General features: G+C 36.6%; 3 protein-coding genes across 7 annotated transcripts; 2 read left to right on the forward strand and 1 right to left on the reverse strand.

Annotated features, from left to right (window-relative positions):
- Window positions 1-427: 427 nt before the first annotated feature.
- Window positions 428-4428, forward strand: Rev1 (Rev1 DNA directed polymerase). The gene is made up of 5 exons (XM_014354161.2): window positions 428-584; window positions 722-2156; window positions 2310-2751; window positions 2820-4139; window positions 4215-4428. The coding sequence occupies exons 1-5, from the start codon at window positions 534-536 to the stop codon at window positions 4363-4365; spliced, it is 3399 nt and encodes a 1132-aa protein (XP_014209647.2). The 5' UTR covers window positions 428-533; the 3' UTR covers window positions 4366-4428.
- A 35-nt stretch (window positions 4429-4463) lies between these two features.
- Window positions 4464-11579, reverse strand: LOC106640305 (uncharacterized). Of its 5 annotated transcripts, XM_089598231.1 has the most exons (10): window positions 11157-11394; window positions 10480-10595; window positions 10199-10403; window positions 9650-10116; window positions 8934-9457; window positions 8727-8785; window positions 8119-8675; window positions 7579-8041; window positions 7324-7492; window positions 4464-7243 (listed from the first exon to the last, which is right to left on the reverse strand). In XM_089598231.1, the coding sequence occupies exons 3-10, from the start codon at window positions 10316-10318 to the stop codon at window positions 6846-6848; spliced, it is 2757 nt and encodes a 918-aa protein (XP_089454357.1). In that variant the 5' UTR covers window positions 10319-10403; window positions 10480-10595; window positions 11157-11394; the 3' UTR covers window positions 4464-6845. The 5 variants fall into 5 exon arrangements, with proteins under 5 accessions (XP_089454357.1, XP_089454356.1, XP_014209778.2 ...); XM_089598230.1 differs by lacking the exon at window positions 11157-11394 and adding an exon at window positions 11525-11579 and having other exon boundaries at window positions 8119-8785; window positions 8877-9457; XM_014354292.2 differs by having other exon boundaries at window positions 8119-8785; window positions 8877-9457.
- Window positions 11580-12305: 726 nt separating this feature from the next.
- Window positions 12306-13108, forward strand: kud (oligosaccharyltransferase subunit 5 kud). The gene is made up of 3 exons (XM_014354296.2): window positions 12306-12596; window positions 12676-12761; window positions 12869-13108. The coding sequence occupies exon 3, from the start codon at window positions 12869-12871 to the stop codon at window positions 13106-13108; it is 240 nt and encodes a 79-aa protein (XP_014209782.1). The 5' UTR covers window positions 12306-12596; window positions 12676-12761.
- The last annotated feature ends 668 nt before the right edge of the window (window positions 13109-13776 follow it).

Here is a 13776-nt window from a genome sequence, read left to right on the forward strand (position 1 = left end):
CAGTATCAAATGGCGTCAGAAGAATTTTTGCGGTGAATTGTTTTTAATGTGTTTAAAAAATGTTTAGCAAAAAAAAAAAAAATGGTTCCGAAAAAGTAAGTAAAAGTGACATCAACTGATTTTCACGCGGATGTCGCAAACTGACGGCTTGGATATCCAGCGCTCGATTGTTTCACGACATCGCAATATGTACAACGCGCAAATAATCTTAAGCCGACTGAATGTTTTGTAGGTATATTGGAATAATATGTACATCTACTTAATTGTTATATAAATTTATGATTTTATATATAGCCATCGTTTGAACTTCAGATATTTTCAAATAATCTACGTTTTGTCAAACAATTCCATCTGTACTAACCATCTTTTTCGAGATAAGATATTATATTATTTTAAAATCCAAAATGGCCGTGGAATGTTTTGTAAACATGATTGCGCGCGAAATAGTGAAGTTGAAGTGGAGCAATAACTTAAGTTACATGTAAACAATTTTTATTTTTATTCAAGTGTAAATAGTGTAAATTATCGAAATCATGGCTCAGAGTAAAAAAGATCCGGCCTGGGCTGACTGCTGCGAAGATTGGGTAAGCCCACAACAGTTACTCTAACCTCAAATAATCTCTACTTCAACTTCGTTTTTATTTTGAATTATTGATGAACGATGTCAAGCAGCTTTGATTTTATTTGTAAATAAGCAACTGATGCATAATAATATTTGTAGGGAGGTTATATGGCTGCTAAAAAAGCTAAACTAGAAGAGCAGTTCCAAGAGTCAGCCCAAAATCAATTTGCCAATCCTACAACACTTTTCAATGGCATTGCCATATTTGTCAATGGATATACTGATCCTTGTGCTGATGAGCTTAAACGCCTCATGATGGCTCACGGTGGGATTTACCATCATTACTTGAGATCTCAGACAACTACTCATCTGATAGCCTCAAATTTGCCTTATTCAAAAATTATTGCCTACAGAAAAGCTAAAAATCCATTACCTTTATGTAAACCAGAATGGATTACAGACAGTATTAAAGCAGGAAAAGTACTTGATTTTAAAAACTACCTATTGTATTCTCAGTGTACAAAAAATCAGCCATCTCTCATGTCTCACGTTGTTAAAAAAACTGAGGTACAGGTTGACCTTCAACAAGATTTACCAGAACGCCCCAGTTCTCCTATATTGAGTAGTACTAAAAAACCCCCTACATTTTTTTCAGTAAGAAAAAAATTGGAGCAAAAAAATGAAACGGTTACTTCTTCTTCATCTGCATCGGTCATTGCTAATAGCACCAAAAATCCTGCATTTCTAACTGAATTTTATAATAATTCGCGTTTGCATCATATTTCAACAATGGGAGCAATGTTTAAAGATTATATAAGTGACCTTAGAGACAAGAATGATGGTAAATTTCCTGGGTTAGAATCCTTGAAAAAAAAGTATAGTAATCAAAAGTGTAAAGGTGGACCATCAGTTACAGCAGATGATTCAAATTCAGATGAAGACTTATTTGGCGATGATGAATTTTTTCCAAAAGAAAATTTAATTGTTTCGATCTCGAACGATAAAAGTCAAATTATAATGCACATTGATATGGATTGTTTTTTTGTATCTGTAGGTTTACGCAAAAATCCTAATTTAAGAGGTTTTCCCATAGCAGTCGCGCATGCAAGAGGTAATAAACAAAGTGGATCTAATGATCCTGAGGAATGCAGTTCGATGTCAGAAATAGCTTCTTGTTCATATGAGGCAAGACAAGCTGGTGTCAAAAATGGCATGTTTCTAGGTCAAGCTTTAAAACTTTGTCCAAATTTAAAAACAATTAAATACGATTTTGAAGGATACAAAGAAGTCTCCTATGCTTTGTATGATACAGTTGCTTCGTATACATTAAATATTGAGGCAGTAAGTTGTGATGAAATGTATGCAGATTGTACAAAAATTTGTCAATTAACTGGTGCAAGTCCTTTAGAATTTGCCTCCATACTAAGAAATGAAATCAAAGACAAGACTGGTTGTCCTGTGTCTACAGGGTTTGGAGAAAATAAATTGCAGGCGAGGCTGGCCACTAAAAAAGCAAAACCAGATGGTCAATATCATTTAAAAGGCGCCGACGTTAGATCTTTCATCAGAACATTGAATGTCAGGGACTTACCAGGTAATTATTTATTTATTATTTCAATGGCACTTACCTTTTAACATTAATATATGATGGCACTAAAGGTTGATATTTACAACAGGTATGATGTAACTTAATTCTGATTTTTACGAAATGAAAAAATAACATTGCAATCATTATTACTTTTTCAAGGTGTTGGGTATTCTACTAGTCAAAAACTACATCAAATGAACATTAAAACTTGTGCAGATTTAGAAAAAATTTCGTTATATGAGCTGCAAAAAGAATTCGGTAAAAAAAATGGTCAGCAGTTGCACGATATGTGTCGAGGTATCGACCATAATAAATTAAATTTAGAACACGTAAGAAAATCTGTTTCTGCAGAAGTAAACTATGGAATTAGATTCGAAAACACGGAAGCAGCACATGAGTTTCTAAAAAAATTAAGCATAGAAGTTAGTGACAGACTGAAAAAAAATAGTTTAAAAGGAAGATGCGTCACTCTAAAAGTTTTATTTCGCGCAAAAGAAGCGCCAAATGAACCGAAAAAGTTCATGGGTCACGGAATTTGTGATGCCTTTAATAAATCAAAAAATTTAATAGCTGCCACCGACGACCCCATAATAATCACGAGGTACAATTTTCTTTTCTTTTATTTATGTGTACTAAGAGAAAAAAATTACTATGATTTTAACTTTGCAGAGAAATCACGTCTTTATGGAATCAGTTTAACGAAAATCCACAAGATGCAAGAGGTGTTGGAATTCAAATGACCAAGTTGGAGTCCACAAAAAATAAACCAGCTGTAGCCACTCTTTTTAAATTCATTGATAAAATGAAAGAGCAAGAAAAAGTTATCAAAGAATCCAATAATGTTAGTCATTTTATCAATGTTGCAGGAGAAAATGAATCTGAACTAAAAGAAATTATTGCAATTTCCAATAAACTCAAAAACAAAACAATAACGGATCATAGAAAGTCCAATCTACAAGATAGAAATAAAATTACGTTGAATCTAAAAAAGGAAATACCTGAAGTGATTACACTGGATAGTGATGATGAAGATAGTTCTAATATGGGTGGAAAAACTATTAGTGACGCTAAAATCGTGATTTGCGAGTCAAACAATGAGGAGTTTAAAAAACCGGTGACTAATCAATTAAAAAATCCTAGTCAATTCAAGCAAACGAAGCAACCGGAATATTTTAAGCAAATAAAGCCAAACGCTAATAAATCTGGTAAATTTGCAATGCCAGATATTCAGGAAGTCGATATGAAAGTGTTAATCGAACTGCCTGAAGAAATTCGCAATGAAATTCTTAATGAATATGCAAACAAGGGAAACGAAGAAGCTAGAAAAATTCCAGAAAGTCCTCAAAAAAAAGTCACAGCTAATTCACACGTTACCAACAAAGAAACTCAAGCGGACAAAGATATATCATTTTCACAAATTGATCCAGAATTTTTGGCAGCTCTACCAAATGAAGTTAAAAACGAAGTCAAAAACTATTGTGACTTGAAGAAAAAACAAAAAAATATTCAGCCAGAAGAAAAAATAAATAATAATTTTGGCACTAGAGGGTGGAATATTTTCGAAAATGAAAAAAAATCTAACAAAAATGTAAAATTAAAATCAGGAAGAGGTAGAGGGCGACCAAGAAAAAAAATTCCAGTTTTTCCAACTAAAGTTATAAAAGAAACTGAACCAACTTCAAATACAACCAAAATGCAGACAGTAGAAAATATTTTACCTGAAGAAAATGAAAACCCTGCAGCATTAAATTGCACTTTTCATTTTGATCGTTCGAATGGAAATTTAGAGCACTCTGAAATTTTATCTGATTTGGTGAATTGTCTTCTCGCGCTTCCGATTTCTCAGATAAAACGACAAATTATGGACTGGATAAGTAATAATACCGATGTAAACGACGTCGACTTCCTTTCCATGACTACTTTTCTTGGTACTCTACCACGAAAGAATCGTCTTCCAGATCTCTATGTACTTTTAAAGTGTCTACGCAGGTAAATCATAACATTTTAAACAATTTAAAATAAAAATTCTGTTGACGTAATAAACTGACTCAATTTGTTTTCCAGATCTGTTGTTGAAAGAGAGAGTTGCATCTGGCATGAGTCTTATAAAAAAATGTTGAAACACATTCAGGATCGCGTGCGCGAGGAATATTCTTATGGATTGATGATTCCTGATGAAATTGAGTGTGAAAAGTGCAACAATAGTAGTACGTGATAGTTAAATTATTTTTGTACATAGACATTTGCGTACTCAATTAAATTATTTTGATACGGTTAATTGGGTGAGGTATGATAGTAATAATAAAAAAAGCATTTAATATAGACGGAATTTTATTTATTTAAACGAAATCACAATGCCCGCGCAAATTATTTTTGCGTATCACGTATGAAGTCTTCGCTTGCTCTCTTTGTATGTGTTCGTGTTCGTGTTTGTTTAAACACTACTATGTAGTTCATTCTTTACGATCTAATCAAATCTTTATTTTATACGACTATTAACGGCAATTATGTGTCTGTATGTATGTATGTATGAATGCGTTGGGATGAATTTACATGGTACACAAAATCATAAATTAAGCACAGACCGACGAGTAAAAAAATTTGAAACATAAATGCATGAAAACGTTTCTATTTTCTCGTACAAAATTAGATGTCTAGTAATCGTTCAAGCTGAAAATTTGGATACAGAACAGGTGTACTGTATATAAAATACAAATCAATATTTAAATGTCGAACTAAAAGTTCTTTTATCTAAAAAATTGGTATCGTTTAAAAGGAACCATGTAAATGCATCTGAATCGCGTGTGCATGTGCGTGCGTACGTGCGCGTGCGAGTATGTACGTTATTTATTTTTTTTTCCGTTTTATCAATATTGTTTTTATATGCTGAATCGCATGCGAAAATTATACAATTCTGGTAGAGCACTGGCACTTGACAAATGTCGCGCGGACGAGGGCAAAAAATCAAAATAAGTTTTACACAAAATAAATCACATATACATTTTGCTTTTTGGCTTGAAACTCACTAGACGCACGCATCAAACAATAATAAGCTAAATGCGGTAAAAAAATATATATTACAAAATGGTGACGAGATCTAACAAATCATTGGATTGATAATTCAACTACGTAATTATGTAAAGTGGTGGTGGAGTAAGGATTAGGAGAGTTAGGGAGGGTACGAAGGACTATATAAAAAGTGTGGCAAATGTCACGCTACAATTAACTTTTCGTTCCCACTGGCCGCGCGAGAACGATTTGTTGCTTCGAAAATCTACGTATGATTATATATTGCACTAATTCTTTCAAATCACCAGTTACGTGGTATTTGTTTTTATGTGTATACGTATTTTTGTGTAGATGTGTGTGTGTGCTTTTCTCATTCCACTGTGTCCTTGTGGTCCGATCTTGAGTACAAGCTGGCCATTTCATATTTATAATAAGCTTGTACCTGAATCGAACTCGATGATTAACTATATGAGTGTACTTTTGGCTTTAGTGTGCCTCGCAGCTTGAATGCGGGCACTTCTCAACTAAACCGCGAATATACTTACACGAAAATACCTTACTCAGTATTTTATTCGGTATCGTATTATGCCTTTTAATTAAGAATATTGTTACGAGTATAAAAAGATCACCATTATCTCGCGCGTATATATACTTATATAGAATGATTCAAATTTTATCTCATCTGCATCTTATGCTTATTATAAGATAAATAACAATAAAAATCGTTAAATGATCGATGTACTCGCACTTTATACACTTTGGTCGAGTAAATGCGATAAATATATCAATGATAGTAATAGTAATAATAATAATAATTTAAATTCACAACAACAGCAATTCTTATGAACCGAAAACCAGACTTGTCTCAATAACAATCGTTAATAATGTAAAACAATATAAAATCTTTCGTGAAAAAAATAACTATAATTTACAAAACTACATACGAATCAAAAAGTCAACATAGATTAAAATTAATTCATCGTTGCTTTCCGTACGTAAAATGACTTGGTGAAAAATGTCGCTTTACGCGTATGTACAGTAGCGCTCAGAAATATTTGACTCATGAATTGCTTCAATTTTAGAATTTTCATAAACAAATGTGATCTTACTCTTTGAATCCAATATAAAATTATTATATTCGTGATTTTATCGTTTGATCGTAACATGAAGTTAATAAGTGGATTTACAACCAAAAATATTTAAATTGACCTGAATCACAATTTATTTACAATTTTTAGAAATTAACTGCCAAAAATCTTTAATTTTTACTTTTGACTTAAAATTAATTTTCAAAGTTGCCAGAGACCAAGGCAGTCATCAAAAGCAATAACGTTTTTACAGCGGCCAAAAAAAACCAACATTATCTCACGACGTTTTTTCAAACATTTATCTAAAATCTCAAGCAACCCCACTGCCAAAAAAAATTACACCATTCACTCGAAGATTGTACTCGCGAGCGCTACCGTACGGTAGCAAAAGACCGCAGGCGTCACACTCATTCTCTCGCTCACTTTGCAGTATCCGCTGCTTTATCCAGGCATCGACGTTAAATTTCGTCATAATGTAATAATAATAATATCTTACACGCTCACGTCATCGGCATCCTATCGTTAGTAATGCACGTTGAGGAGAAAGAAGATCAGCAGCCAGTAGGCCGAGGCGCATTGGGGCGCTCAAGGCTGTCGCTCACGACAAGCCCTGAGGGGTGAAGCAGATTTTCTCCAGCTCGCCAGTCGAAGAGCTCACGGGCGACTCGACGCGTTCCTCCTGCTCGCAGGCTAACTGCTCGCTGTAATAGTGGGGCGCGCTCAGGTAGTCGATGAGGCGCCGGGGCAGCGGCAGCGTCGGGATCAGATCCTTGCGCACCATTTTTAGAATAACGAATCGACAGGTGTGCTGCAAACTCTGAACCTGCTTGAAGCGTGAGACCGGGTGCAGCAGCTGGACGCGCATAGGACCCAGAACAGGCCGTCGATGCAGGAAGAAGAGGTAGCGACCACTACGCGAATGCTCCACTGCGTTTTCGATAAAATCCACGATCGTGTGAGACTTGAATTTTGTGCAGCTTCCGAAACTGAAATTACCTACAAGGAAACAAACAGCCAATAAACATTGATAGTTCTCAAAAATTGAAACTTTTAAATTAAAAAAGAATCCCAGTTACCCTGATCATGTTCTATTCTAACGTGTCGCACGCAACTATTCAGCCTAAACGATAACGAAAATATGTAATGATCGTCACTGCTATCTCGAACTATAAAAGATCCATCTGGTTCGTTGGATAAAATCTTTTCTGCAGCCTCTCCGCTGATGGGGCCCCAGTACCACCCATACTGCAAAAATTTACAAGGATTACTAAATACGTTCTAAGACTCGTTAAATTGTTGAAGCTTCATTGCAATATCCATCATAAACTCACATCTTTGACTTTTTCAATACTGGCAGCAAAATCCATGCTAGTATCTTCGTTTGTCGGCTGCTCGTCGCTATTGTCCGCTGCTGCAGCATGATGCTGTCCTCTTGTCTGAGGTGTCGAGTTTGCCGATGAGTCACAGGAAGGTGCACCTCCGTTTATACCGTTTGCGAGTGCACCATCTCCGTTTTGTGACTCTAGACCACCGTCTACATGCCCATTGCTTTTGGGCAGAGGTGGAAGAGCTCGCTTAAAGAACGGCAGCTTCTGTGCTGTCGCTGCCGTCTCGGAGTAGTCGAGGTCACCGTTTATTGCACTGCCGTTGTTGTTGTTTGGTAGATGGGATGGATGTTGTTCGTAATCTGCTACCAAGTCGTCGTCATCCTGTAATATCACGTCGGCCGACTGGTGAACTGCGTTATTGCGCTTGGTAACTATTTGATGTTCGGGTGAACCAATTTTTTTGAACCTATGATTGAAAATTTGAAAAAATGTCAGTCTGAAATGGAATTATCTATGTTTGAATTTACATTTGTTTTCACACACCTAAAAATGTTGCAAAGAGTTTGCTTCAGATTGAGCGAAAAATGCCTCTGACTCTTCTTTATTTTCTCCCCATTGTTTCCGCCTGTTGTACTATCTGTTCCATCCAACGACTTGAGCTCATCTGCTCGTTCGTTTTTCGACTTTTTGTTCTTAAGCGTGGATAGCGAATTCTTCTTTTGTTTTTTAACGTTGCTACTACTATTATTGTTGTTATTGTTATTGTTGTTAATATTATTATTGTTATGTTGCATGAGGCCGTTGCTGCTCTTGTTCGATATTGGCGTATTCGTTGTAGAAGAATCAGTGTTGACGGGATTGCTGTACTTGTTGTTGTTAATGTTGTTGTTGTTAAGGTTGAGAAGTTTAGGCATTGGGGTGAGGTGAATGGAAGACTGACCGATGCCCTGTTGGTAAGCTAGTTTGGTCATTTTATCGCGCTTCATCTTCGCCTCGTTGCAACTGTCTGCCGAACCACCAGACGAGTACAGAGTCTGTAAATATTGGCGCACTTCGTGTAAAGTCATGTGTATAGGCTCGCGTACGTGACTGTTCGATGACTTGGTCAACAGCTGACGGTGATATTGTTGTTGCTGCGGCTGACGACCCACAACTGCAACGGTAGCGGCTGCTGACGTTCCTGGCACGCTATGCCTCTTTCCATTATTGCCTGGCAAAGTTTCAAATTTTCATCGCATTAATACACTAAAAATACCCTTGTCAAATTTCTTTTAATTTCTGTTTTAAATACGAATTCTTACCACACGTGCCGTTTGCCACTGGTACAGCCGAGCCAGGAATTGCCGCCGAATAATTACAACAGGTATCGAGCATTTTCTGCGACTTGATTATGTGACTAATGGACTTGGGCTTGCCTATCATTCCACCGCAGTAGTGTCTCACCTGCTGCGGCTGTATGTGAAACTCAAATTCGCTCTGAGAGCTCGCCGACACGTTTCTTCGACGCTTTCGATGATGCTTGTGCCTTTTTGGTCGCTGCGGAGTTCTCAGCTCGTGGTGCAATGGCCGCACAACGTCTATCGGAACGGTGTATATGTCCGAATCGAACGGCACGTTGTACATATCACTGATGTGACTCGTAGTGAGAATATCGTGCGACATGGCCGAAGTGATGAAGCTGCTGTCGTCCGCCTTGTTACTCAGTCCTGTCGTATTGATTGAATTGTGTGAGCTTGATAGCCTTGAAGACGCAAGCGAGGATCGTGAATTTGGTCGGTTTAACGTGCTGAACGGAGTAATCGTAATGGCCCCGTTGTAGCCTGCTGTCGCTAGTCCCGGTGATGATGCAGTCATATAATCTGACATCCACACTCGTGAAGTGCTGTAATGTGTGTGTGTTTTTTTTTTTTTTTTTTTTTTTCAACAGGAGTGATGATTCAGCATTTTTATGATATATTATGTGCACGCGATAACAGTGTAAAAGAAAAGATTCTTAAGAAATCTGTTATCATTGGTTCACAGAATTATCAAGTATGATAGTGAGTAATATAGGTCATAAAATCGTAACACTCACGTTTTTGTCCTATTATTGCAGCTCATATGGATTATCTCTGTGCTAGGAGCACGTTTTGGAGGCCTTAGAATTACTTTTCCTTCAGGCCAAGAAATTGTACATGCAGTATTTAAGGCCTCCTCTACTATGGTTTCAACTAAATTCTGAGCAAATTCTTGAATACAAGTATTTGAAGCTCTTCTTTGGGCTTGAGGAGTTGTGTGGTTATCAGAAGCAAGTGGCTCTAAAGAGGAGGAAGACGTGTCTGGTGGTGATGGACTGTCTTGGAATTCTGGTGGTGGTTTAATAGCAATATCTGCTACTTCGAGTTTTCGTTGCTCTGCCACTGTTGCTGCTGCAGCGGACAAAACATCTGTCCATGCAGCTGGTCCTTTCTTTAAAGTATTGAAATTTTCTCCATGTATACCATCCGAATAATCAAATGAATCCTGTGACAAAGATTTGCTTTCCATGTCGCTTTCTTGTAGCTATAAGAAGACGAAATTTACTCGGATTGCTGAGTTCTGGCTTTAAAACAAATCTCCATAGAAAAAATTTGCAAAGTCATACCTCTGCAGTAGCAAAATGTGCCCTGACAGAATCACTGGATATGGAGCCTCCTATGCCACTACTGCCAATATCGCTGAGAGGTCCAGTTACACTTAGTGAATATGATGGTGGTGAATCCATATTAATGTGAGGAAAGGATTATGAATGTGTTTTGACGCCAGTTTACGTTGGTACTGCGTCAAACCATGATATTGCAAAATTTTGGCTACAAAACCAAAGCATTTTAAATTGTTTTGCTCATCAAATTGGTCATATTAATAAAAGAAATCTAATAATCTTACTCGTTCATGGGTATTGCCACTGATGCTACTACTGGCCACACTCGTCTTTTGTACCCCAGCATCTTTGAAATATTACTTGGCGAGCGCTGTATACAATCACGCTGTCCAGGAGACGTCTAAAAATAGCAGAAGACAAACGCTTTATAAAATATGATTACGTCCTTGTATGCATAAATATGCAGGCATTACAAAGATGACTTTCAAAATGCATCATCAAAGCTCGCAGACCAGAGAGTTCTCCAGATAAGGAAGAAAGAAAAATCACAGTGTAAATAACAATATCGCGATGGAAGATACGATCATCCAGGCGCAGAGAGCGCGCATATCTACATCAATAATACGACTGTGTAATATAACACAACACTACACCAACGCGACCCGATAATCAAAAGATGATTCACGCTTCATGAACTGATACCCACGATTGGAACTCTCGAACAGACTTCCCGAGAATCTGGAAAATTAGTCCAGATCATACCGAGCCCTCAGCCATAATATTATAGCAGGAAGCAAATTGAGGCAGGACCAAAAGAAGAGCAAGAGAGAGAGAGAGAGATCTATTATCTCTTATCTAGTCCTTCTGTCTGGCCTGGCGTGACGCACACTCTCATTAACTAAACACAGCGCGTATATATAGTCGCGTACACACGCTACCGTCTCGCGGTGAAGGGACGTACCGGGGGAGCTGCTCCCTTACGTACACGCTCTGGATAGTCTTCCTCGTCAGCGTCCTATGATTGTTGTTCCTGATGGCGCGACTGATCCATACAAGGTTCCAGATTGATGCCTTGTCGTAGTTTTTATACTTAGTCATTTCATTGTGAAGTCGCGAGCAGAACACATGTATATTTATAGATAACGAAGTACGGACACTATAGAATATGCACTGCTCTCTCGTGCGTCAGCTATAGCAGCGAGGACTGTGCGAACACTGCGAACGAACTGCGAACTGCGAGGACCCCGTTGTTAGTGTGCAGGTATTACCCTACACCAAAACCAAACACCAGCCCTACACACTACACTACTACTATTATACTGTACTTACGTTTACGTACTACGATGGTATACAGGTATATAGGTTATACGATGTACCTTATTCGACGACCGACGTATGACAGAGACAGACGACTCCGCCAGAGATGAGAATAAGTGTATTTATACTTTTAGAGGTCGATTTTCGGGTAAAAGATAAATTGTACACTTGCCACAAACAGCACAGACAACGTCAACTTTTTATTTGATGTCGATCAAATGAGTTGCGGCTGGTTTATAATTGATTAAATAGCTTTAGGCCCTAAAGCTCTGATTCAGAATTTTAGAAACCACTTTTCGCTAAAAAATGAAATCCGCTAGATGGCGCTGATTCAAGTAATTATTGCTACTTTTTTTACAGTAGAGCTATTTAATAAATTATAAACCAGTCGCAATTAATCTCATAGATATAAAATGAAAAGTTAACGTTGTTTGTGCTATTTGTGGCAAATTTACAATCTATTTTTACCCAAAAATCGACCTCCTATTTATTTAAACTTTTAGAGGTAGGTATTTGGGTTAAAGATAGATTAAATACTTGCCGCAAATAGCACAAACTCCGTTAACTTTTTATTTTATGTTTATGAGATTAGTTGCGGCTGGTTTATAATTGATTAAATAGCTCTAGGCCCTAAAGCTCTGATTCAGAATTGTAGAGGCCACTTTTGGCGAAAAAATGAAGACCGCTAGATGGCGCTGATCCAACTCACAGTAGAGCCGTGTTATCATAATCAATTATAAAGCAGCCGCAACAGAAAATTCGCGATTTTGCGAAACAAAGGGTCATTTTAAAGATTGCGCACGATGTCTTTTAATTCACTAAATAATTCAGTTTTCTTTTTGTTAATTATTGCGGTTATTGAGTAAAAAATATGAAAACTATTTAAATTTAGCGCAATAGTGACGTCAGTATACGCTGTACGATGGCTACTGGCTGTACGCCACTTCATAATGTTGTTTTTCTGCGGCAGCAGTATTTACAGAGAACACTGAACTTGCTGTGCTGTGGTCTGTGATTAGCAATTGTACTTTTCAGAAAGAACGCGCTTGTAACCGGCAGCAACACTGAATCTTCTTATCAAACAGTAAGTGTAAAAATTTAAATTTGCCAACCAAGTGCAGATTTTTGAACAAATAACATCGTTATGTCTAATGTGTTGACAGAAAAGTGTAGATTCGTCAAGCTGCAACCTAGAGACCGTATCGAGGTTACTTTTTGAGCCACGTCTGCATTACTAGTCAACAAAAAAGTAAGACATTGCTTCTGTCACACCTAATGTTATAAAGTCGTTGTTTATTCTTTATCATGCACAAATTGACTTTTTAATATCTTTGGAAACAATATCTTTTACTTCAGATGGAGATTGAGTCCATGTCAAGATATGTATCACCTGTCAACCCATCAATGTTCCCATGGCTGGCAGGTCTCTTGCTGTTGATTGGAATTTTTTTCACTGCCTGGTTCTTCGTGTATGAAGTAACTAGTACAAAGTTCACAAGAGACATATTCAAAGAGCTGCTTATCTCTCTAGTGGCAGCACTATTTTCAGGGTTTGGCATCTTATTCCTTCTGTTGTGGGTTGGAATTTATGTGTAAGTAAACATTATGAAATAACTAGTCCTTGTTCATCTAACAAAATAATTAATGATAAATATTTGTTTTATTTTCAGCTGAAAATACCGAAATATCGTCTCACAGATGAGAAAACTTTGAATATTGTTGAAAAAAAGTGTGCAATTAAGGTATGTGTGTACTATATGTGAATGACAAACATGTTTTATAAGAAAAAAAGTTTTATGCATTTAATACCTCTCTTAAGTTTTACTAAGAGTTAAGAAAAATAAACTATATTACATATTCAATCCCATGAAAGGAATAATTGTACTTTCAATAATTCATTCAAAAACCAAATTTAATTTTCTACATTTGCTTCGTATTTTATTTATTTTTTATATGTATTTCTTGTAACAGAGGTTTTAACAAGTGAGCTACATACATAGAAAATTTATAAAATGGGGAAGAAATTTATCATAGTCATCTTCATGTTCATCCTCCTTCATAACTTCTACATAGCAAAAGGTAACAAAATACGTGTGAATCAATTTAAATATGCCCAAATATTTTTTATTTATATACATTTTTAACATTTTCTAAAAATAATTTAAACATAAAAAATCATAGATATTTAAAAATTGATAATTATAACATTTTCTATTTATTGAACTATGGCAACAAGAATACGTTATTGTTGAAAGTATAGGTTA

Source organism: Copidosoma floridanum, unplaced genomic scaffold (genome assembly GCF_036245765.1).
Source record: "Copidosoma floridanum isolate Cflo_tuat_1 unplaced genomic scaffold, Cflo_Japanese_pri ptg000006l, whole genome shotgun sequence".
NCBI classification, from domain to species: domain Eukaryota; kingdom Metazoa; phylum Arthropoda; class Insecta; order Hymenoptera; family Encyrtidae; genus Copidosoma; species Copidosoma floridanum.

Excerpts from the sequence above, each read along its gene's own strand:
- kud (XM_014354296.2), top strand. The coding sequence starts at position 12,869 with ATGGAGATTGAGTCCATGTCAAGATATGTATCACCTGTCAACCCATCA.
- Rev1 (XM_014354161.2), top strand. The coding sequence starts at position 534 with ATGGCTCAGAGTAAAAAAGATCCGGCCTGGGCTGACTGCTGCGAAGAT. Across the intron at positions 2,752-2,819 it reads GACCCCATAATAATCACGAG|AGAAATCACGTCTTTATGGA; the intron begins GTACAATTTTCT and ends TTAACTTTGCAG. Across the intron at positions 4,140-4,214 it reads CTTTTAAAGTGTCTACGCAG|ATCTGTTGTTGAAAGAGAGA; the intron begins GTAAATCATAAC and ends TTTGTTTTCCAG.
- LOC106640305 (XM_089598230.1), bottom strand. The coding sequence starts at position 10,318 with ATGGATTCACCACCATCATATTCACTAAGTGTAACTGGACCTCTCAGC. Across the intron at positions 10,117-10,198 it reads CACATTTTGCTACTGCAGAG|CTACAAGAAAGCGACATGGA; the intron begins GTATGACTTTGC and ends GTCTTCTTATAG. Across the intron at positions 9,458-9,649 it reads TGCAATAATAGGACAAAAAC|CACTTCACGAGTGTGGATGT; the intron begins GTGAGTGTTACG and ends CACACATTACAG.